The 25,469-nt window shown below is 39.4% G+C and overlaps 2 protein-coding genes across 2 annotated transcripts; both read right to left on the bottom strand.

Moving 5' to 3' along the window:
- Window positions 1-756: 756 nt before the first annotated feature.
- LOC143862048 (putative serine/threonine-protein kinase PBL7) lies at window positions 757-5,914 on the bottom strand. The gene is made up of 6 exons (XM_077373041.1): window positions 5,361-5,914; window positions 4,641-4,876; window positions 4,348-4,483; window positions 2,112-2,370; window positions 1,843-1,975; window positions 757-1,292 (listed from the first exon to the last, which is right to left on the bottom strand). The coding sequence occupies exons 1-6, from the start codon at window positions 5,512-5,514 to the stop codon at window positions 1,017-1,019; spliced, it is 1,194 nt and encodes a 397-aa protein (XP_077229156.1). The 5' UTR covers window positions 5,515-5,914; the 3' UTR covers window positions 757-1,016.
- A 9,712-nt stretch (window positions 5,915-15,626) lies between these two features.
- Window positions 15,627-24,468, bottom strand: LOC143860876 (nucleobase-ascorbate transporter 2-like). Its single transcript, XM_077371719.1, has 14 exons — window positions 24,110-24,468; window positions 23,918-24,015; window positions 23,576-23,752; window positions 23,354-23,454; window positions 20,726-20,801; window positions 20,571-20,630; window positions 19,844-20,028; window positions 18,892-18,988; window positions 18,711-18,797; window positions 18,559-18,617; window positions 18,363-18,454; window positions 18,192-18,269; window positions 17,390-17,550; window positions 15,627-16,064 (listed from the first exon to the last, which is right to left on the bottom strand). The coding sequence occupies exons 1-14, from the start codon at window positions 24,201-24,203 to the stop codon at window positions 15,852-15,854; spliced, it is 1,578 nt and encodes a 525-aa protein (XP_077227834.1). The 5' UTR covers window positions 24,204-24,468; the 3' UTR covers window positions 15,627-15,851.
- Between the last annotated feature and the right edge of the window lie 1,001 nt (window positions 24,469-25,469).

Below are 25,469 nucleotides of genomic sequence, written 5' to 3'. Positions count from 1 at the left end.
GGAGAAATGTACTGAGGGAGTTTAAAGGGTTCCACGTCAGCAGACAAGGGACCGACAACCTCAGTGGACAAACTCCCCATTTTTGCTAAATTCCAAACCAAACAGCTTTAAGCAAATGCTATTTTTCTTAAAAAAAAGTAACCAAACGGATTGGAAAGCAATAGAATAGATAGAACCAGTCAAAGTCAAGCAATATATTAATGCCCGTTTTAGCCAGAAAAGTTATTCCAACACGTATTAAGACTTTTAACTCGATCTCTTCACATACTTTCCTGATAACGATACACAGTTGGGCCCACAGGCAAGACGCTTGAATTTGTGTAACACAGAGGCAATGACCCACATCACGGATAAGCAATTCCTAGGCCCTGTTTGTTTTGGATTTTAACAGAATGTGACTCCAAAACTGATTATTGGATTTCAATATTATACAGAAATTTGAGTAAAATAATCACTTTTTGATTCACAATCGGTTCTCAAAACCCAAAACAAACAGGGCCTAGTATAGTTTATTACTAGCAAAACAATCACGTCTTGAGGATCGAAAAATGATCGTGTTGAGGATAGAAAAATGATCATGTGGACATGGCGGTGACTGGGATCATTGATCCGACGGACCGTCACAGGGCAATCTTGTGGGACCAGTTATGTTGCCCAACTGAGATCTCATTTGCAAGATTGAAGCGTGCAAAAAATTAATGGCTTAAATACATATTTTCCATAACCCGAGCAATCTGCTCAGAAATGCCCAGAGGAGAATATACAACCTATAGCAATTCCATTTCATCAAGTTCAACCGCAGTCATCTATCAGAAGAGTTTACAGAGGTAGTTCTACAATAAAGCTCAACTTCACTGAAGCAATAAATACAACCGAAATTCCTTAATCCAATCTAACTAGCAAAACAAATATCAAAGTAGTTCCTCGAAAGAAATTGCAGATACTTGCCTGAGAAGAGCATAAAAAGCTACCCAAAGCAGAGAAAAGAGTCTTGATATATAACTTATAAAAGAGTTCTACAGACCAGCTTTGGCGGATTCAGATGTTGTGGGAGACATGTTAGTATGAACGCTGGAACAGCTGCCTACTTTAGAAGTTGGTCTGAGACGCTTCACAAGGGGGACCAGTGACTGCACAACGTCCGCCATCAGTGGCCTGTAATCTGCCTCCGCTTGTACACACATGGCAGCAATAGCAGCCACCTGAATAACCTCTTTCATTGAATACTGACCTTCTAATGATGGATCCATTATATGTACAACCTTTTCTCTGTCCATTAGCCGAGGCAACGCCTTTTGGTACACAAGCCGGAAAAATAGAATGAGAAAAGTAAAACTACAATTCTGAAGCATATATGCTAGGAAATGACAAGAAAAAGGAATACAAACAGCCAGAGACCAACTTAAACAACACCATGGATTGACATGATTTAAACATAGGTGTTATAGGAGATGTGTAACAGTTCCTATCTATGGGGCTGTTTTGCTTGAAGATAGAACAAGAATAGGATCTCTATCGGGTAAAGTCACTAGTAAGAACCAAATAGCCATATAGAGTAAATGATTCAAACATAGGTGTTATAGGAGATGTATAACAGATTAACAGTTACTATCTATGGGGCTGCTCTGCTTGAAAATAGAACCAGAATAGGATCTCTACTGGGTAAAGTCACAAGTAAGAACCAAATAGCCCTCTAGAGCAAATGTGCAAACAGAAGACAAAGCAGGATAAAAAAATCTCCACTTCCCCGCCCCTGCTAATTGAAAACCAAATAGCCCTACAGAGTTATGGGAATCAAATAAATTCAGCACTTAAACCAGGTGTGATGAAACGAATACCCACCCAAGATACCAGAACACCTTCCCCAGGAGCTCTATTCATGTCAACTGGAACCCTGCCAGTGAGCAATTCCAAAAGCACGACCCCATAACTATACACATCTGATTTGGTTGTCAAATGCCCAGTTAACACATATCTGTAAAGAACATTATATTAGGTTTCAAAGTTAAAAGAATAGAGAGCACTATTACTCATTTCAACAGTATAACTGAATACCAGCAAATGAAAATTTGATATTTTGCTTTCAAAAAAGTAAAAGATGTGATTCTTACTCAGGGGCAACATATCCTTGTGTGCCCAAAACCCGGGTGGAAACATGGCCTCCAGCTTTCCCTGACCCAAGCTTGGCCAAGCCAAAGTCTGAGACTTTGGCATGAAAGGTTTTGTCCAGAAGGATGTTGCTGCTCTTGAAATCTCTGTGAATTACTGGGGGGCTCACATGTTCATGGAGGTACTCCAGACCTTTGGCAGCTTCCAAGGCTATACTCATTCTGGTTTCCCAGTCCAACTTTGAAACACCGCCATGGGAACCTGTGAATCTAAAAGCAGATCAGTAAATTCAACAGAACGAAGGCATACAATTCAGAAATACCCTTGCATATTAATAAATCTGTTACTTTTCAAAAAAAAAAATTCATTCAGAACTACCCTTTTTGGACAACTTATGTAACAATGTAACAAGCATGCCAAACTTTGAACTGCATTAAATTTATTGAAACACTCATGAGGAGACGCGTATTTTTAATAAAAACCCATTGAATAAACAAATCAAATAGCGCCAATACAAACTACAAGAAGAATGGGCAACAGGGACCATCCTCTTAAGGCTCTCAAAAAAGTTGGCAAATTTTCATCTAATAACCTTAGAGGCGTGATGACGGCCATCCTTTACAAATAACAACAACTCAACTCGACTCGACTCAACTCAAATAAGCCTTTGTCCCAAACTAGTTTGGGTTGGCTAATGAATCCTTTAGAAAAATTTCATGAAGAAGGTGAAAGGATCTACCGAGCTCAAATTGACTAAGTCTAATCCTGACACTAGTTGGGTTCGTCTACATGGATCATTTTCTTCCATTCTATCTCATCCTATGTTTAACTCCGCCTGTGTTTTTCACAGCCTGTCCCAAGCCAGGATAAAGGAGAGTAGGCGTCAGGCTCGTAGCCGGCTATAAACTTTGCCACTTTTCTATGAAATAAATCTTTAACGAATAACAAGAAAGTGATAAATATGATGGCATGACCCATCATTAGTGCTAACAGTGTCTTTGGGTTATAAACGAGGCATTTAAGTCAATAGGTGTATTTCAATCTTTTCTTTTCAAGTCACTTAAATTTTGAAGTAAAGCGAGGGCCCCATCAATTTTCCACATGTTAAGCGAGAAGACAGTTAAGTCATAGAGTTTGTTGTAGAAATGATCAAGCAATACTTCTCCATGAGTCCAATCAGAGTATGCTCCTATTCATTGATTAAAGAAATGACTATCAAGAACGGAGTAATCCTTTATTTTATTTTATTTTTAGAATCCCCTCTTTTGAGAAAGAAGACCAGGAACGAAAGAAATGGATTATAATAGTCATAGAGTTTTACATTATGCATGATATGGGAAAAAAACCACTTGTGAAAACTTTGGATGAGTGATTCTCCATTGACCTTGGTGTGATGCCCTGGAGAACATAGAGGCTGTGATGCCCTAGCATCCCGTGGTATGATGACCCAAATATCTATCTTCTATTATCTATCTAATCAAAGGTATTCTTTTATATTTTCTCTCATTCCCTCTACTTATCATCTTTACTACGTTCTTTTTTTTTCTTTTTTTGAGAATATTATATTCAAAAGTTCCAGTGAGGCATTGCATTTTTGTTTTTTGAATGGCCAATGAGACATTATTGAGCCTAAAATAATTAGATCAATATCGAGTCCAATTGCAGTGACCAATTAATAACTCAGAGACAAGATTAAACATTGCTGCAGACCCGTCATGTGCGGAACATAACCTGGCTCTGTTCATGTAGACAGAATCATCAATGGAAGGAATCTCAACACCACCAAACTTTTCTATCCCAGCTCAATCAATGCGATCCTTAGCAAACATATCTCTTGGGAGGTCCCTAGAGCTAACAGTTACTTATCACTATAAAAGGCTATGCAGCTCAGAATGCATGCACGCATGCATACGCAACAACGAATATTTATCATGAAAATAAATTTTCTTCTAATCCGTCCAGAACGAAAAAGACTAGAGGCATATTTGTTTGTCTTCATAGATAATGACAATAAGATGGATAGATACTATCATGAAAATAAGTTTTCTTCTAATAAAACCAGCACAAAAAAAGACAATAAGCATATCTGTTTGTCCTCATAGATATTGCCAATTAGATGGATAGATGCTTAAAGGCAGAAATGTGCATAACAGAGTAAAGGATATTCGGGAAATGTTTAAAGGGAAATGTGAAATAAAAAACACTAGAACCAAGTGGAAAACCAGAAAGTGTGCATACCACTGCCCTGATAAAGATGTTCTTGCAGACCTCCATTTGCCATATACTCATAAACCAACAAATTATGGTCATTGTCTGTACAATACCCAAGTAGAGCGAGCAGATACGGGGAATGAAGGCGGCTCAGCAAATCCACCTGCCATCCAACAACTCCTTAGACAGTAAAATATTTAGTATATTAACCTTGCAAATATACTATATGAAGAATCAAATTGGGCTTTACAGAGGTATTTAATAAAGATAAAAAAAAAAACATTTAAAAAAAGCTCGATTGTGGAAGCTATATATCAAACCTCCATTTTGAACTCCTCTTCTCCCTGTTTCCCAGACCGATCCATCAACTTAACCGCAATTTTCCGCTCGTATGGAAGCACTCCCTTGTAGACCGACCCAAAAGCACCGTGACCAATAATATTAGCTTTGCCGAATCCGCTGGTTGCAGAATTAAGCTGTTTGAAAGTGAAGACCTGAATGCCTTTCACAGTGGTAATCTGAACATTTTTTGAACCATTGCTTCCACCATGGTTCCCTTCGAACAAGAAATAGAACATAACAAGATTCAAGGTTTAAATATCAATAAGGAAAAACACAGAGAAGAAAAAGAACCCAAAGAACAACACAAACATATAACTTTTTGTTAGAATATATTATATCAGATCTCAAAAGATCATTATAGTGGTAGATTAGGAGGTTATTTTAGTTATGTGTTTTGAATTTCAAACACAAGTAGTTATAGGCAGTTAAGCACATGCTTTTCATGTATTTATGAGAACCACTTGCAATGGAGCCACAAATTGGAAAAAAAAAAAAAAAAAACAGGTGCAAAAAAGGTCCAATGTTGAATAATCAAAGATACAAAACAGAGAAAGATCGACACGAAATCAAAGCAGAACATAAAAGAAATGAAAGACCTCAAGAAAACACACAAAAAAACCTAGTAAAAGCAGACGAGCTAAACAGAACCCTAGAAATTCAGAGGTACAAAAAGAATACGAAGAAAAAAAAATACTCACTTTTCTTCTTCTTCGACTGCTTGGAAACCTTGTTTCTAACGTAGCAGTAGTAGCTGAAGGCTACAAGCAAAGAGACCACGGCCAAGACGGCGAGGACAACGATTGCCACGAGAACAATGCCTTCCTTCCTCGCATCTCGATTGCCCGATTCCATTTATACAGACTCATTCAAAACCCTAACCCTAGACAAACACTAGAGATTTTAAATCCCTCTCTCACTCTCGGACTCTCTTCACTCTCTGATAGGTATATTTATAGAAGGAAATGGTAAGAGAAAGAGTTTTGATGGTTTCTTGATTGGACACAACGGAGAGAAGGAGAGAAAGACAAGGGAATCCCATTTCCCAATGGTTTGAGAAAATGCTGGTTAAAAAAAAAACAAAAGCTGCAAGACGGAGGGGGGAAGAGAGAAGCTCACTCGTGAGAGGTGTCTTGTCCGTCTGCAACCAAATATAGTCACGGGAAATTCATTTTTCTCATCTCTCGATAACTAGCTTGCCATTTTAGTAGCGTGAAGTCCAGTTTTTTTTCCCAAGAGATACAGTGGGACCAACTTTTAAGTTGTAAGGATGATCCAAGTGTTCATTTGTTGGAACACAAGATAAACAGGCTGGCCCTGTAAATCATCTCCATAGGATGGTCCTAACCCTCCGAAGAGGGTTAGGGTCATCCTATCGAGATGATTTGTGGGGGCCCATCCTATTTATGATGTGTCCCAACAGATGAACAGTTTGTATCAACCATTGCAGTTGGCCCCGATGCACATACACTACTTTACGGAGAAATCATATGGTGTAAGGCCTTACAATAATAAGGCCTTTGTACGGTGGAGGTACCATACTTGATATTTGATCCAAAAGCAGGTTCTCAAAAAGTGAGCTGATGTTGGATCAAATATCAAGGGTTGTACCTCTACCGTATAGTTGTAAGGCCTTATTAGGTTCTTTTCAAGAAATTGTACAATGAATGGGCGTATGAACATGTACTCATCATCCTCTCTGTGATATTTTATCCAACTGTAGCTCACTTTTAAGAAGCTGTTGTTGTATCAGATATTGAGGGTGTTACTTCCATAATCCCGCTTTTACGTGTTTACTCGCCCATTCATCATATAATTTCTCAGTTCTTTCCTATTGATAACATTTTTGGCCCAAAATCTGTCACACGGATGTTATTGGATGATGAAGATAGTGACCACAAAGGGACAGGTGCTACGCCCAATTCCTCAAGACATTTGTTTTGCTAGCTTAAGCCTGGAAGCCTCAGCCGGATTGGAAATCCCTTTCTCTGAGGTAGAAATCCGATCAGCACTATTTTCTCTGGCAAAATATAAAGCCCCTGGACCCGATGCTTTTTGTTTGGCTTTCTTTCAAACTTGCTGGGAAACAGTAAAATCGGACATTCTTCGATTCTTCATAGAATTTTTTGAGGGAGCCATCCTTGACAAAGGGACAGGTGCAACTTTTCTCGTCCTCATTCCAAAAATTGAAGGAGCAACAAAAAGCTCGGATTTTCGCCCAATTAGCTTGGTGGGCAGCCTTTACAAAGTCCTCGCAAAGGTTCTGGCGGATCGTATCAAAGTGGTTCTTCCTTCAATTATATCGGTCTGTCAAAGTGCCTTTATAAGCAACCGGCAAATTCTTGATTGTTCTTTAACAGCCAATGAAGCCATTGACTATTATCGGAAGAAGGGGGAAGGTGGCATTCTATGCAAGCTTGACATGGAGAAGGCATATGACCAAGTGGATTGGGCAGCATTAGATTTTCTCATGGGTCGTATGGGCTTTGGGGGTCGGTGGAGAGGGTGGATCCGGAACTGCTTATCGTCCGCCTGGTTTTCTGTCCTCATCAACGGATCAGCAAAAGGATTCTTCAAATCTTCTAGAGGATTGCGGCAGGGCGATCCTCTCTCTCTCTTTTTCTTTTCCTGATTGTGGCCGAATCACTGTGCAGACTGCTGAAAAAATGAAGTGAGTTGGGGCTATATCAAGGGTTCCTTATTGGCGAGAGTAAGGTGGAAGTATCGCTTCTTCAGTTTGCGGATGACACTCTTCTGTTCTGTTCTCCGGTCATATCCCAGATTCTTAACCTTAAAGCTATGCTTCGTTGTTATGAGATGGTTTCGGGTCAAAGATCTAATTTCGCAAAATCTCGGTTGTTCGCGATCAACGTTTCTGAGAGCGATGCATCCTTTTTCGCCGGAATTATGGGGTGTGGTTTAGATGTCTTTCCAGCAATCTATCTGGGTCTTCCTCTTGGTGTGGGTCGACCGAAACACAACCTATGGGCTCCTATTATTCAAAGGATTGAGCGACGTTTGGCCACCTGGAAGCGCCGGTTGGTTTCCAAAGGAGGTAGATTAGTGCTTATAAAGGCCGTTCTATCCAATATGCCGATATATTTTCTATCTCTTTTTCAATGTCCCGCCTCGGTTGCTAAACGCATCGAACAAATTCAGAGACGCTTCCTGTGGGGCGGATCAGGGTCTTCCAAGGGGGTCTCCCTGATTAAATGGAGTATGGTCTGCTTGCCTACTAAAAATGGAGGTTTGGGTATCAGGAGGGTTCAGAGTTTTAACCAGGCCCTTATGGGCAAGTGGCTGTGGAGATTTGGCGAAGAACAATCCTCTTTGTGGGTCCGGGTCATTGGAAGTAAGTATGGTTCAGATCATGGGCATTGGGACTCTGTTGATAATTTTAAACTCAAAGGTCTCACGGTTTGGAGGGACATCTTGAAGTTGAAGTCGTTATTTGCTCCTGGCGTCCGATTCAGAGTATATAGGGGGGATCGGATTCGGTTCTGGCAGGATCCTTGGTGTTCAGACGATCCTCTTCAAGTCGTGTTTCCTGACTTATTCATCGTTTCATCTCAGAAAGAGGCCTGGGTATCGGAATGTTTTGCAAGGGAACATGGGATGGTGGCTTGGTCTCCTAAGTTTCGCAGAGACTTCTTTGTTAGAGAGTTAAACTCTTACAGCGCCCTCCTCTCCTTATTGGATTCTTGCTTCATCAAGTCTTCGGGCGTAGATCATCGGATTTGGATTTGGAATCCTTCGGGGATATTTTCAGTCAAATCTTTTTATAACCATCTGATCCCTTCTTTAGTGGAGCATGTGTCCTCCTCGGTTTGGAGACAATCTTGCCCTCCGAGAGTTGCTTTCTTTGGGTGGTCGGTTAGCTGTGGCCGCATTCAAACTATGGATTTTTTGAGGAAACGAGGAATGTGGTTGGTAGATCACTGTCCTCTATGTTTATCCGCTGGGGAATCCATTGACCACCTTTTCATACACTGTCAGGTTGCTCGCCATATTTGGGGTCTTATTTTTTCTCGTTTTGGAATCAGTTGGGTCCCCTCCAACTCTATGGCTAAATTCATTCAGAGTTGGGCCTGGACTCCTTGGAAAAGGAAAGGCAGAACGCTGTGGAAGATGTGTCTCCTGGCCTCATGGTGGTTCTTGTGGAAAGAGATGAATGCTCGTATCTTTGAAGAGAAGGCTAGATCTCCCTATTGGATTTATATTCAGTTGATAGTTGCGGTCATATCCTGGGCTCGAAGCCTTCCTCTGTTTCGTTTTGTTTCAGCTTTCGACCTCTGGGAAGGATGGTCAATCCTGGATTCCTCCTCCTCCGGGTTCCCTGAAACTTAACTTTGACGGATCGTCTATCGGCAATCCAGGAATGGCAGGAGTAGGGGGGTTATGTAGAAACCACAAAGGGGAAGTCCTCTGGGCCTACTCGGGGCCTATCGGAGTGGCAGACTCAAACGAGGCAGAGGTCCGAGCCGTTCATAGCGGGCTTCTCTCGATGCCTCGTCTAGAGTGCGACAAAATTATCGTCGAAGGGGATTCCTTAAATGTTATTCGCTGGCTTTCGGGTAACGCTTCTCCCCCTTGGCGATTTTTGCCTCTCTTAGAGGAAATAGAGGACAGAGCTAAGGGCTCCTCAATAGTTTTTCGCCATGTCAGGAGATCAGCCAATGCGGAAGCAGACACCCTTGCCAAGAAAGGAGTCTTTCGGGCCGCGTTTGAGTGCTTTGACTATCTACCTCCTTGAATTATTGTACTGCTATCTTTGTATTATCTTTGTTCCTTCAGGACCACCTCGGTTCTGTTTATATATATATATATATATATATATATATATATATATATATATATATATATATATATATATATATATATTCTGTTGCCCTTTTCAAAAAAAGATAGTGACCACAAATTATCTTCTTTGTATCCATGACCGTCTCGGTCATTGCTACTTTTTATGATGAAATCCCACCGTTTCAAAAAATAATAATAATAAATGATGACCACAAGTCCAGCCCATTTACCCCATTTACCCCCCTTTGATTACATGATCCTGGCCCTCTAATAATAGACTAATACATCGCTAGCCGTGTTCTAGGCTCGGCCAGAAGAAGCTAAATTGCTGATTTTGTAATCTTTTTATCTTAACCACGTGGGTTGTCTCTTGATTGTCAACCAGATCAATAGTCTCAATGGTCTCACTTATGCATACATGTCTCCTTGTGGGACCCAAAGGTCAATTAATCAGATTGTTCCCAGTTGTAATTTTCAAGTGATATATCCGCCCCTTTTGTTTAATTACTTGCCCAAGTAATTAAACAAAAGGGGCGGATATATCACTTCCAAAGATAATCCTTCACTATGTCGGGTCAAGAATATAAAGTGACTTGCTAGAGACCATAGCAGAAGTCACTTAACGGGCAACCTCTTGCATGAGAGAGCAGCCACATAGGCTCACTTATTAACAGATTTTGTCTTATTCATTTAATTCATCAGAGGTGGCTGCTCACTCATGCAACAGCCAGCCCGCGAAATGCCTTCTGCAATATCCGCACAACCATGTTTTAATAATGGGGGAACTCACCTTGTTTAACATAGTTTAACCGGTTACCCCAAAAGCTCCCCGCAGCCAATCAAAAGGTATAAAACAAAGTGAGTTCTTGCCATTATCAAAATTGTTCGAGGGCTGATTTTCCTTTTTTATCCTTCTTGTTCTGAACTATGTTCCAAGGACCTTCAAGGGATGTGAGGGGGCTTGCTCTCTCACATCCTGGAATCCAGGTCCCATTTCGTGGGCTCATTCCGGGAGGTTTGAAATCTTGAGATTTGGCCAGCTGTGTTGTTTCTGGTGCTGCTTGTATTTGGCTGCCTGGTGTTCTTTTAGACTCCTTATATTGTTGTTGTTCGGTTTTTTTCTATTTTGTTGTGCTGTATCTGCTTGTTTGGGTGTCCCTTGGCCACTTTGTTTGGTCTTTTGTTTGCCTCCTCTACAGATGTGAGAGGGCTTGCTCTCCTGCTTTCATGTTGTATCTTTCTTGATTTTTTAATATCTCTGGTAGGGGTCCGCCTAACCCCAGCTTACCCATCAGAAAAAAAAAAAAAAGTGATATATTCTCCCCCTTCTCTTCCATGGGACAGCCTCCTCCAGTGTACTTATGAGAGTACTCGTCTACACTATAAGCCGGTCAGCCAAAGTAAAGAAAAAGAGGCAATTATATCATATCCCTTTGTTTCTAGTAGAAACCATGGCTTGAAACTACTCAAGTATACACTCAAAACAACCTAGTCAACTAGTGAAGTATACACTCAAAACATGGGCACATGGCCATTTGCACATCAAATGAAACAGCGGAACCCCAATTGTACTTTTGATGGCCGTCTTGTTTCTTGAAAATGGGAGAGGATGTTAGGTAAGACCTCTGATATTGGACGGATAAAACATGCATGTGTCTTCAATTGTCATTTTCCATTTAAAACATCCGAGCTGTCATACGATTTCTGCATGTACTTCCACCTATTTGTTTAAAATATAGGGGGCTACCATGCAGGGGCAGAGATTTTACACTTGGGGGCTGGCACTTTGCCTGCATTGGTCATTGAGGGGCTTACTGTTACCTACGTTCAAGAATGCTGGTAAATGTGTTTGTGCCTTTTAGCGGCATTCATGAATGCAAGTAAAAACTTTTTTTTTGTAGTGATAAAAGGAATTTTGCAAGTCATTTGGGGCCGTGGCCACCCCCACGCTATATGTAGCTCCGCCTCTACTAGCAAGATTTTTTTTCTCTCTCATGATAAACCAGTGTCTCCATGTGAGGAAGTGGCTAAAAATAGGAAAATGGAGTCTCAAGTGGTGAGAAGTGGCCAAAAATCAGGAAACAAAAAAATCTACTCAAATTAGGATCCACTTTTTCCTGATTTTTAGCCACTCCTCACCTTCATCGTAACCGTACACCCTCAAATCTCTCCTCCCACAACTGTAACCCTCTCTCATCACTTGGAGATACTAATTTATCATGAAAAAAAAATTCCTGCTTGCCGGACATGGCCGTAGTGGGCCAACATGGTTGGATGATCCAAATCATTCATTCACTCAGCCCCAATTTAAATATACCGTGCTTAAAAAACCATCCCCAATTGGATGGTCCTAACTTTTGATCAGTGTAGGCCAGCACATTACAGAATTCATGTGTAGATATGATTTGTGGAACACAACCTTTTTAAGGACCCAACTAATGAATGGTTTATATGATCCAACCTTGTGGGCCCACTTCACAAGGTGAGGACACCAAATAATACATGCATACGTGAGGACACCATATAAGATCTCGTAAGATTCAATTTGGAACATGAGAACAAGAAAAAGTGGACCCGAATTTGAGAAAATATCCTCCGTACGTACCTTGCCCTAGAGTGGGAGATAAGAGCATCATATCCCACTACTGCAGAGAGGACATGATGCACCATTTCTCAGGCTAAGAAACAAATACACAAATTATTACTTTTCCTTTTTTCAACCTCCCATCTATTCTAGGGGTGTCAAACAGGGACGGTTGCCCCCACCCTCAAAATTGAAAAATTCTCAATTTCTCAGGATTTATATGAGTATGGACAAAATGACGAGATGAGATTGAGAACATAGTGTTTTTTTCAACATCAAATAATCTGTGTCCAAAATTGTAGTTGTCAGAAATTGACTCTTGCAAGTAATACCTCTCTCTCTCTCTCTCTCTCTCTCTCTCTCTCTCTCTCTCTCTCGGATGAACATAGCGTTTATTTCAACTTCGAATAATCTGTGTACAAAATTGTCCAAAATTATAATTGTCAGAAATTGACTGTTGCAATTAATACCTCTCTCTCTCTCTCTCTCTCTCTCTCTAGGATGAGAACATAGCGTTTTTTCAACTTCGAATAATCTGTGTCTAAAATTGTAATTGTCAGAAATTGACTCTTGCAAGTAATACTTCTCTCTCTCTCTCTCTCTCTCTCTCTCTCTCTCTCTGGGATGAGAACATAGCGTTGTTTTCAACTTCGAATAATCTGTGTACAAAAGTGTCCAAAATTGTAATTGTCAGAAATTGACTCTTGCAATTAAGACCTCTCTCTCTCTCTCTCTCTCTCTCTCTCTCTAGGATGAGAACATAGCGTTGTTTTCAACTTCGAATAATTTGTGTACAAAAGTGTCCAAAATTGTAATTGTCATAAATTGACTCTTGCAATTAACACCTCTCTCTCTCTCTCTCTCTCTCTCTCTCTCTCTCTCTCTCTCTCTCTCTCTCTCGGATGAAAACATAGCGTTTTTTTCAACTTCGAATAATTTGTGCGCAAAATTGTCAAAAATTGTAATTGTCAGAAATTGACTCTTGCAATTAATACCTCTCTCTCTTTAGGATGAGAACATAGCGTTTTTTTCAACTTCGAATAATCTGTGCGCAAAATTGTCAAAAATTTTAATTGTCAGAAATTGACTCTTGCAATTAATACCTCTCTCTCTCTCTTTAGGATGAGAACATGGCGTTATTTTCAACTTCGAATAATCTGTGTAAAAGAGTAATGGGCCTCACCCATGTTCTGCCCCTCCTCAAGCAAATTCCTAGCTCCGCCCCTGGTGTCAAAGGACCCAGATGGTCCAATAGACTATCTGATTCCGAACTTTAACGGACATGATCTAAACACATTAGAAGGATCCATGAACACGTTTCGGATCCCTATCATAGAATCCAAGATTTCTACCAATCGTACCTAGACAACTAACAAAAGCATGTGGCATAGTCCCAATTCCGATTTAATTATATTATTTGAAGGCCTCCAAATTGTTTATTTTTAAGTATTATTTCAAGGGTATTTTAGTAAAAATGAGACCTATGATTTGTTTTTCGAAAGATTTTAATTTTTAGTATTTTGTCATTCATGTCTCATGGATAGAGTCACCCTCTTCTCTTCCTTCTCTAACCATTGACCCTGAGTGTCTAACCCACTCCTTCACCGTAGTTGGGGTTCGCCCTTGTCGCAGCCCCTTTCCCCACTTCCTCGCACTCTTCCAATAATTTTAACCGGGTACACTGTAAGTGCAATGCAAGTACGACCTCCTAGGACACTAATGGACGGTCCAATTTGAAACGTAATGTGGCCGAAAGACATGGGAAGTATGATCCAAAGCACACTAAGAAGGCAACCAGGACCCGTAAGGGATTTGAATGCATGGGTTGTCACTAAGACAGCTAGGTCCGATCAGAAGCACGGATCCGTTGACACCCCTAACCAATTCTACAAACTATCTTGTACCAGTTTTGCCAACCAAGGACTCAGAGCACACGCACACCATTCGAGAGTCATAGAAGTGGGGTGTGTTCTAAAATGATCGGAAGCAGGGAGAAAAAAAGACAAAGGATGAGGAAACAATTAGTCCTCTGATGAGAAAGGAAGAGAAGATTCATTTAGACTTGCTAGGCTAATTGATAAAATCAGTCTCGGCGCTATTACAAATGTAGTCATTGAAGATTCAACTCCTTCATGATTGCAACCCGATGTACCAAGGAAAAATATAAAGTTAGGGTAAAAACCCAGCTAGGGAGAATCTCAAAACCTACTTTCTGCCATGATTAAAGGGCTGCTATGATTTAGGAAGTGTGTTAGGAACTCTGTGCTCAGATACACCGAGCTCCAAGAAGGTCTACTAGAGCTCCCCAGTGGTCTTTAGCTTCCTCTTATTGCTGCCACCGTTGAGTTTTGTGGATAGGAGGTTTTTCATTCGCTTGTACGACTCCTATCATGTATAAATTTTTAGAGGCCTGTCTCGAGGCACACTCCTTTCATGGTTACAAAAAACCTTGCAGGAGAAATCATCATATCGCGTTAAAAGGTGAAGTATTGATGCGACGGAAGTGATCACCGTCTTTAACGACCTTGGATAAAAACCCTTGAATCCACAAGAAAGAAGATAAAAAAAAATGAAATTGTGTTTACTGTTCAATGAAAGATCATCCCAATGTACACCATACGTCCATATTTGTAGATTTTTTTTTTGATTCCTTACTTCTTTCAACTAAAATATTTAGCTATTAATAACTGATAAAAAAGGATTCTAACTTATCTAGAATTAGAATTTTGTAGCACTCACATATAACTTCTCTATATTCTACTAAACTATACAAGCTCAGAAATTTTGTAGCACCCACATATAACTTTGTTTTCTTCGCCGGATACAGTCATTTTCCCATCAGAGCCTTGGTTCTCATCTTAGGTTTCCAATTTAGAATCCACTATATTTCTAAGTCGCACATTTCCTTCCGATCACTAATAGGTTTTAGGGCTTGGAGTATATTCCCAAAAATATTAACAATCACTTGCGTGTGTAATCATATACGCAAATGGTTTCAAAGTTAGCTATGGTTATAATTGTTTTGGAAATATTATGTAGTTAACAAGTTCTAAATAGGCCTTAGTGTGGCAAAAAATATCAAATTCAAAAAATCTTATGCTGTTGGGCTAAGGTTTTATGTCTTCCCTCACTCTCCCCCTTGTCATCTTTTTCTGAGGTTGCATCCCAAACTTCCCCAGAAAAATCCTGCTTTTCAAATGGTTAGTTACACATGAAAACCCGATAACCTTAACAAATGCGATTCAAGTTTTATTTAGACGGGCCTTCAATTTATGACAACATCCCTTTTAAATTGACAATAATCATTCATTTCGCTCTAAGTCGTGACGAAGAAAAAAAAATATTCCGGGTTTCCACCAGAATTATCTTCTTGTAAGAATTTTATGGTTGCCAAAATTGCTTGCAAATAAGAGCCAAATTTGGTGGCATCTAAGCACCTGATGTGTATCTTCTCAAAAAGATTAGTCTGCTTCTTTTGCCCTGTTTTTGATAAGCTGACAAAAAACCACTAGGAATGTAATTCTGTTTTGTCAACAAGAAGAGGTGATTTCCTTTGGACAAACTTGCTTAATGAATGAAAACATGACAAGAAAATAAATCACTTTTATTGAATTAAGCCCTGAAAACCAGAGTAAGTTATACATACAATTGATAAACTCAAAACAGCCAGCCATTCCATTCTCACTCACAATTCTACTACCGGCCTACTTGCCATGAATAATCTGAACTCTTTCTCATAGCCTTCATCGAGATGATCAGCGTTATCTTCTTTGCTGGGATTGCTTTTCTTTCCAGAAACATCATGTGATTATGATGGAGGGAAAAAACGGTTGAGATTGAATGGGAGGGTGTAGAACTCTTCGTTTCGACTGTCTCCTTTAAATGTCCTGAATCTGACCCACCATGGCATTCCTCTGTCTACAGCAGTATCTTTGTAGTCAAGTGTATTATCAAGAAAAACAGCCACAATCAGAGCCACTGTTGGCGGGGAGAAGAAGATGGTGTTGATAAAATCATTGAACTGCAACAAAGAATACAAATATGAGGTTGTTAAGAAGCTTTATAAAAGTAGAAAAGATTAAATAGTGCCATGTCCAACATCTTAATCTTTTGGAGCAATTGGTTGTTTCACATGGTATCTTGTTTCGCATGGTATTATCAGAGAATTTGCCCTGGTTCAAAACTCCTTGATATTAAAAATCCACATCAAATGACCAACCCAAAAGAGGGGCCCACATGTGCTACGTGTAGGCCAACCCTAAAAAGAGGGGCCCCACACGTGAGGTGGAATGTTAAAATATAAAAGATTAAATAACGCCTTCTCCAACAGCTTAAGCTTTTTGACTTTGGTTGTTTCACAAGCTTGAAGTTGTAGCCCAAAAAAACACCACAATCTGAAGTGTTGTTTAATCATTTGTAGGAAATGACGGAGTGGAAATATCATTTCCCTATTTTGAAATTTATCAAATTTATACTTCTCCAATAGCTTAAGCTTTTGGAGTAATTGGTTGTTTCACAAGCTTGAAGTCACCAACCCAAAAGAGGGGCCCCACATGTGCCACATGTACGCCAACCCTAAAAGGAGGGGGGGCACCCTAAAAGGAGGGGGGGGGCACACGTGAGGGGGAATGTTAAAATATAAAAGATTAAATAACGCCTTCTCCAACAGCTTAAGCTTTTTGACTAATTGGTTGTTTCACAAAGCTTGAAGTTGAAGCCCAAAAAAAAAAACCACAATCTGAAGTTGTTTAATCATTTGTACGAAATGACGGAGTGGAAATATGATTTCCCTATTTTGAAATTTACCAAATTTATAAACCATTTTACCTGGTTTAATTCAACCTTTTACCATCCGTCACGATAGCGAACTATCATCTCACGGCAGATAATCTTTTTTGCAATGCTTTTTAAAACTCACCAGGTCAATCATTCACTACCCGAGTCAATAATACCCATTGTGATAATAGTAGACTCACTCAACCTAGTTTTGCCCTCTCGAGTTCTTTATTGTTGTGCATATGTCTTGTATTCTGACATTATATAGGACCCTGATCGACTAATGTGTGCAAGGGTTACGAAATTAATATATAAGGATTACTGAATTTGTGTTTTCCTCTGTGTTTTCTTAAAGAAGAAGAAGAGTTTGTAACCCTAAAGACCGAAATAGTGAAAACTTTTCTCCCGTGGACGTAGACACATTGCCGAACAACGTAAAATCTTGTGTTCTCTTTGCATCATTTCTTGACATTTGCAGCAAAAATTTTGTTTGATCCTTAGTTTTCTACCTTTCTAAAATTGTTTTCTAGAATGCTTTGATAATCAACCATACACGGGAGAGGAACTTACCCATCCGGCCTTTGTGTGAGCAGGACCGTGTTGGGCAGTTGCAGTGTACTCGTAGAAGTACTGTGGAACAGATAACCCCAGGAATAATGAAACACCTGTGATGAAGAGGTTGCGCATCGAATTCATGTTCGTGAACTGCAAAAAGGAGAGCCCTACCGCCGCTGGCTCTCAGACACACACAAACATTATTAATATTCAGTCATAAACACATTCATACAAAAAAATTCATTCATATGTAACACAATTTAATAATTCCTCGGAGTCCATCATTGACTTGTCTGAGTTGACCCAGTTTTACCTTGGCCAAGTCCTCATCCGAGTACAAGTTTGGCGCTATCGTGTCAATCAAAACCTCCTTTAAGTTGGCCAAAGTTAATGAAAAAGGCTACTGATACTATCATGTTTTGATAATTGCACAAACTCAGCTTGTCTTTCTTTTTTAATCAGCTTCTAGGAGCTTTTTGCTAACTGTAATAACCCCTGACAGCTTTTTAAATTATAAAAGACAAGATGAGTTAGTGCAATTATCAAAACATGTGCTTTGATAATCTGAGTCAATCATTGACTCATCTGAGTCAGCTCGGAAGAGTCAATGATTGAAAAAATAGGGCAGGAGGTTAGGGAACTTAACCAGGTAGAACTCACGACTAAAACAAGCCGTTAGAGGGAGGGTGCCCATTCCCTTATAACCCATCCCCATCTACTTCATTTACCCGATGTGGGACTATTTGCTTTTGCGTGGGTAATGTGCTTAGCATAGTTGAAAGAAATAGAGAGAAAGGTGGGTAATGTGCTAACATACCAACTAGTCCAAACAGAACACAATAGACAGCAGCAAAGATTGTAAATGGTATAGAAGCAAACAGAGCTCCAAATTTCCCTGCAGCAAATTTAGTTCATGAAACATGTTGTAAGTATAAAGAATTAGACACACAGTTTGTTCTGTTAATTTCTAGCAAGTGAGAATTGTCACCTAGTATTGAAAAAAATATCATGAAACCAGCTGAAATTTGTACAACTCGGCGGCTCCCAACTCGGGTCACTCCGAGAAGACCCACATTCTCTCTGTAAGTTGTGTGAACCGTAAACTTAGAAGACCCAGATGCAGATTACAAAGATACAAAAACAAAGAAGAAAAGAAATTAAAATGAATTGATGGCTGCACTTACACGGAGACGGTAGAGCCAGTGAGTGTTCCAAATAAACCATCAAGTAAGATACCAATTCCCTGTTGTTTTCAAAACATTCAAAGTAGTAAAAAAGCAGAAGTGGTTGAGATTTGTGAATTAGACTTCATTTGATGGAAGAGAGAAAAGCTTACCTGCCACCCAATGCCACGGCTAAGAACGTGGGCAGGGGGAGGCGTCGCACTTGCAAGTCGTGATGCAGCTTTATAAGCGGCTGAGGACTGCACTCCATAGTAAAAAATTACAAGATTAGAGATTAAAGAATAAAAATAGTATGATTTTCTCTTCGTGTTCTTCTTCTTGCTGTTTAATTACCTCGATCAAGGAGACGAAAACAGCGGCCATCATTCCAAATGCATGGCCTGCATCGAAGGTAGGTGCACCCCATTGAAGTGGGTACGGAATTTTTATCCTACAAGGCAATTCATTCTCAAAATCAACACCGTAGAAACCTCTAGTGAACAAATCAGAGTAGGGCAAAGTACTCGAAAAAGGAAAGGAAATTTTTTTTGGTGTGTGGCCGTTTATAGCCCAGTATGTTTCAAAAGGTATATTATTATGGCCCGCACCACAGGATGATCTAAACCATCCATTTGTTGGGCCACAAAGTAAATAGCATGAACCACAAAATAAATAGGTTGTGTCCCAAAAATCATTTCCATAGGATGATCCTAACCTTCCGATTCCATAGTGATTTCCATAAATAGGTTGTTCCCTACTAATCAATTACATAGGAGATGATCCTAGCCCTCCGATCTTTCGAGGAGCGGTACATTTTATATTGTAGCCTTTTGTAGGCTGTATGGATGGTTTGAATCATGGAAAAATTGCCAATGGGGGACACAATTTTGAAAAATTGTTAAAGAGGATTGATAACCCCCTCTTTTGAGAGTTTGATAACCCCATTAAGAGGGTTGATAATCCCTTTTTAGAGAGTTGATAATCCACATTTCGTCCATCCCTAGCAATTTTACAAAAGTATGTTCCCCGTTCACAATTCTTGTATTTTGGTGTCCCCCGTGGCAATTTTTCCTTGAATCATCCTATCCAGTGGGCATCCTATCCAGTGGGCCCCCATATGGTACTTTTTGAAAAATAGACTATAATTTCCCAAAAAGGAATTGCTAGCATCGCAGAAGGTGTGGCCTGTTGCATTTAACAGCAGCCACACCAGCTGACTTCATTTGTGATGTAGGTCCACCTGCGAAATGCCTAGTGCGATGGACGCTAGCAAACCGCTAATTAAAATCTCAGAGATCTTAAGTACCAGGGAGCGGAGGATATGAGGTTAGCTTTGTCCGTGCGGCAGTGGATTTGGGTTGTCACGGAACGATGTCTGTATGCGCCACTGGCCGTCAACAAGTGCGCGTACGCCCAAATCACGGTTATCGATATCAAGAGCGCAAATCGCTCCAAGATTGGCAATTGCTTTGCTTGGAAATGTTTTAAATACTGTCCCATCCAAACAAACACACAAATCAATCACGGTCTTTCAGTATCACTTTTCAAAACGAAAAAAAGCACAAAGGACAAAGAAACAGGCCTTTCGCCTTTCGGCGGATGAAAAAGGTGGTGAAAAAGAAAAGGTTTCCCGAGAATCTGACGTGGCATTAGGAAAAGAAATCCAAGAAAACTATGTAGAAAAAGGTTTCTCGTGTCTGTTTACGTGCGCAGGAACCGTGCAGGAAAAGGTTTTTAAAGAAACTGCTTGCCCACCTTTTTTACTAGTTTTCTCGGGAAAGCAAATCCGACCAAAATAGTAGGATTTGATTTCCCACTAGTGAGAAAAGAGACATTTCTACATCATTTTTGACAATTTTCATGTCATTATTTCACATTTTCCACCTAGGCACAAATTACTTTCTCAGGAAAGCAAGTGAACACCAGAGGTCTTGTCAAGGAAAAAAGAGGTTGTTTTTCAGGAATTTGCTTTCTCGGAACGCAAGTGAAGAGAGCCTTTTTGTTTCTAGGAGAGAGAAAATGTAAATCTTAACCTGAGAGAATGCTATGAATAGGATAAGCATGGGCACGCCGATTTCTACGCACTTTCCAACCTGATGAATTGAGAAGAACAAAAGTAGGGGTGTGAGAGATACACCGCCATATATTTTTTGGGGAAAAAACAAGGAAGAGTGTTGATAGTATTTACCACAGGGAAGCCTCTATCGAAAAGGCCAAAACCCACCAACGCAATTACTGGAACCATTCCGAGCGGGCTGAAAAACCTGAAACACCAGGTTGAAGAAATTGATTAGGGGTATTTTCGCCAAACACTTCCAATGATATAGAAACTGCTTCTTTCAAGAAGGGTATTTTGGGAAGTAGGCATCTTCTAAAATCTCCTAAAATATAGTCACCATTACATGAATACGAGATAAGAAACTACTTTTACTTTTCCTTGGTTCAAAAACTAAGGCAGCAGGTTTTGTCTCGCGTCATATAATTTTTCTTTACTAAAAGCAAATAATAGAAGGCCGTTATCTCCTATGACGTGTCTACCAGATAAGATACTACTTACTTTATTTAAAAGGCTAATAATAAAAGGCTCCGATATTAGCACTACCATGTTTTGAAAGCTACCACAATATACCGTGTTTTGATAATGGGACCAACTCACCTTGTCTATAAAAGACCGCGTGAGTCCGTCCCACTTTCAAACCATGGTTAAAAATTGTAGTAGGATCTGCTCGGCCATTTAACGGAAAACCATTTTGCAGTTGACTTTGCATGAGAGATCAGCCACGTAGGCACACTTTTTAGCAGATTTTGCCTTATTCATTTAATTCGTATTAGGTAGCTTTCTGCAAAATAGCCAGCAAATCCAATTAAAATAGAGGCTACTGATGTTGGCGCTACCATGTTTTAATAATTGCTCAAACTCGGCGTATCTTTTCTTATTTAAACAGCTGCCAATATCAATGGCCTAAATTTAACACAATCAATCAACATCAAAGTGGGTGGGTTGGGGGTCCGAAAAAGATCAATTTGATTCCCAACCCATTAACAGCTTTTGCTTTAACTTTTGGGATCAGAATGGGCCCATTTTTTGTAGTTTTAACGTCTACCAAGTCAAGCTTCTATGCCAAGACCCAAGCTCATTTTTATGAGAATAAGACCGGTGATAATGGGTTCTCCAAAGTCCACCTCCAGCTGCACAGCACTGACTACTAAAAATTTGTTGCAATATCTACTACTCCCTTTGTTTTGATATAATGATAACCCACAGCTTATTATAATGATTTTTAGTGTCTATCCTCTCTAAGCTTAATAGCTTATTAAACATTTTTTTAGCGTCTCAGCCTTTTTTATGTCGAGCCCCAACATTTTTTTATCGTCTAAGCTTTTTAAAGTCGAGCCCCAATTCTCTTATTTCCAACAGACCCAGTGAAAAGTGGTCAGTTGCCCAGCACTATTAACTACTAAAATGATATTTCCACCTCCCCCCCTGTTTGTTTTTTCCGGAGAATGACTTTACTTCTATGAAAAGTCGGATGAAAGAAGCATAGAAATGCAGTCATTTTCAGGAGAAAAGGTGGTTAAATGAGCAGGAAAAGTGGTAGAAATATCATTTCAGGCTAAAGATTTGCTAACTTTTCAATATCTACACTCTAATTTTGACAAGCGATTTTGAAAAGAGCCATTTCGTAGCCCACTTTTTCGGGATCGTAGAGCACATTTAAATAAAAAGACAAATTCTGCTGCTAGTGGCTGTTCTCTCCTAAAAAAGCGAGCACAAAATTGGGTTTTTTTGTGCGAAATTACTTAGCAAATAAATCCCTTTTGATAATGGCAGTCACCTAATTAAACATTTCTTTGACTGGTCTTGTCGCAAATTGCAACCGAGGTTTTTAAATTTCGTCTGAAATTTCGAATTTCTGTAAAGACCGAAACCGAAATGGTCCGAAACCGAAATTGGCAAAATGTACCAAATTCCAAATTTCGTCAATTTCAGCAAAATTATAAAGAATATATTAATTTTTTAATCCATTACCAAACTTCGGCCCAAAATTTTGAAATTTCGTGTCCCAATAACAAATTTCGGGATTTTGTCTGAAATTTCAGTTTCGGTGGGGTCCGAAATTACCCCCGAAACTGAATTTAAAACCTTGATTGCAACACCCTTTTAATAGCAAATTAAATGCAAGACGCACGACCAGCAAACATTCTTAAAAGGGCCAATAATTTTCCGCCACGTGTCCCGGACGGTTAGCTGATTGTAATCTAGAATGGTAGCCTGGCACCGTTCGAATTTTTAAACATACCAAACTTCGGTGTATATTTCTACACCCTCTCTGCGACATTTTTTTTTTAATGGTATTCTCTCTTTATCATTTTGTGAAAGAAAATTAAAGAAAACCAACCATTTATTATATGGAAATGTTATCAGCACTACTGTATTTTGATGAGGCCACTCCTCACTTTATTAAAATTACGGTATGGCCCGCACCACAGGATGATCCAAACCGTCCATTAGTTGGGCCACAGCCTAAATAGGTTGTGCCTCAAAAATCATTTCGACCTATCTGAATGTTAGAGGGTTGATCCTAACCGTCCATAGATCGGAGGATTAGGATCAACCTATGGAAATAATTTTTGGAGCACAACCTATTTAGGCTGTGACCCATCTAATAGACGGTTTGGATCATCTTATGGTGCGAGCCATACTGTACTTTTAATAAAATGAAGAGTGCCCTCATCAAAACAGAGTAGTGCTGATAACATTTCCCTTATTATATAGTTCCAAAAAATAAAACAAATATTATAAATCTAGTGGTACCTGGAGCAGATTCCCCACAACTGACTGTAACCCAGAATAATCTGAACGCTTGATGAAATTATCAGAGCCCCTTGGATAGCTCTCATGCTTTGGAGGAATCTCTATAAAAAGCATTACAGAACACAATGCAAAGTATATTTTTTTAGGCATGAAGTTTGTAGAAGAACAATGTAGGCATGAAAATTTGTAGAGTAACGCGTGTCAGTAAGAAATCTAACTAACCTGATGAGGATCAACGATGTGAGTCAAGGACGAATCGCGAATTATTGACATGATTGGGACGATAAATGCATAAGAACCGCCAATAACCGTTGGCAATCTCGTTCCGAACAGAGTCTGCAACAACGTATTAATCCCACCTACAAATAGCAATGTCTGCACAACTCTCACTTTATCCCCCTGATTCAAGTAAACAAACGTCAAAATCATAAATAAAAGGTTACCATATAAACAAATACAAAAACCCCAGAAAGAATTTCACAAATGTCCCTTCCTAAGAAGGCATTTATTCTGAAATATTTCTACTCTTTCCCTTTTAATCAAAGAACCCAATCGAGAACTCACATCACTTCCTCCCATCATTGGAACTAATAGAGTTGGAATCATCACTGCCGTTCCTAGTGCCAATATGTAGTGTTGAAAACCCAAAGCAATTGCTTCCCCTATCACATAGAATTTTATTTTTTATTTTTAAAAAGCTGTCATAAAAATAAACAAATAAAAAAAAATCGATGAGAAAACGTTGATTTTTAGTACCCCAAGATGGGTTTGAATCGATGCAATACTCGAACCCTTGGAGCTGATCCATGGGCAGATGGGGGGCTATCTCTTCTGGTTTGGGTTCAGACATGTTGAAAAACCTGATATTGAAGCTATCCTTGAATAGGTTTTTTTTTTTTTTCTCTATCTCAATCAAAGAAAGAAAGAAAGAAAGCCTTAGAATTTATCTAGGGATATCCGGAATTGGAATCAATGAAAGAGAAAGCAGAGAAAGCTGAGGAATGAATTATTGATAAGGAAAAAAGATGCAAGGGTAAAAGGTTCGGTGAGATGGGGAAGAAAAGCGAAAGAGGAAAAAAGGTGGTGTGAGAGGAAAAGGAGTGTCACTCACATGGGAATGGCTATAAATGATAGAAAATTCACTTGCCCTGTGCTAAAACATTGCTCCTTACGATTGTTCCGTTGATTTTCTCTTGACCAAAATACCCCCTTGTACTGTACAAACTTCCAAAACGAAAGTTACCGTTGGACTTAAAAATTGATGATTTTTTCGCTCCTCCCCGATGTAGGGTAATGCGCCCCACTTTTAACCTGAATTGTAGGCAGACTTTTAACTCACGTTAACAAGGGGGGCGCATTATCCTACAAGGGTGTGAAAAACTCTTCGCTCTATGTTTGGTTCCCAGTAAAATTTTTGTCCTAAGAAGTTTCAATAAAATTTTGGTAGCATCCCATGTTTGATTGCCTTTTAGCACTAGAATTTTTTAATCTCACTCTTGTAATGATTGCTTGTGTGGTGAATTTTTTTAGGGAAAATGACCAAATAGAAGGGGTTTCTACTGACTATGACATTTCAAAATGGGTGTTTTCTAAATCACCAATCAAGAGTGCATATGACTAAAATGCCCTTGACTCTCTCTCTCTCTCTCTCTCTCTCTCTCTCTCTATCAAATCACCTTTTTGAAATGATTACATTTAGAGAAAAACAAATCCCAAAACCCACCTTTTTCCCTCTTCTTCTTCTTCCTCCCACCTACCAAAAAAACGTACGTATGAAAAACCCAAAAACCTCCATTGTTAGATGCCAAAAGCTCCATTCTATTACTGAAAACCTTATTTTTAGATGTGAAAGCCTTCCTAACCCTTCATTGCATTGCACAACGCCTCCATTTTCAACAAATATTGGAAAAAAACGTTATTGGATTTGGAAATCTTAAAAATCTTCACTAGAAACCACCATTCCATTGCAGAAAGCTTCAATTTAATGGAAAGGTGTGTATTTTTACCCCTCTCCCCTCTCTTTCCATTATAATGCATGTTTATAAACTTGAATGAAAATTTTCCATGTTAAACTACTGTCTTCCATTGCAGAAAGCCTTCAATCACTATTTAATCT

Source organism: Tasmannia lanceolata, unplaced genomic scaffold (genome assembly GCF_043159265.1).
Source record: "Tasmannia lanceolata isolate RefF3 unplaced genomic scaffold, GAP_Taslan_0.1 ptg000037l, whole genome shotgun sequence".
In the NCBI taxonomy this organism is placed as follows: domain Eukaryota; kingdom Viridiplantae; phylum Streptophyta; class Magnoliopsida; order Canellales; family Winteraceae; genus Tasmannia; species Tasmannia lanceolata.
The sequence above is the reverse complement of the archived record's forward strand: the minus strand, read 5'-3'. Positions and strand labels throughout refer to the sequence as shown.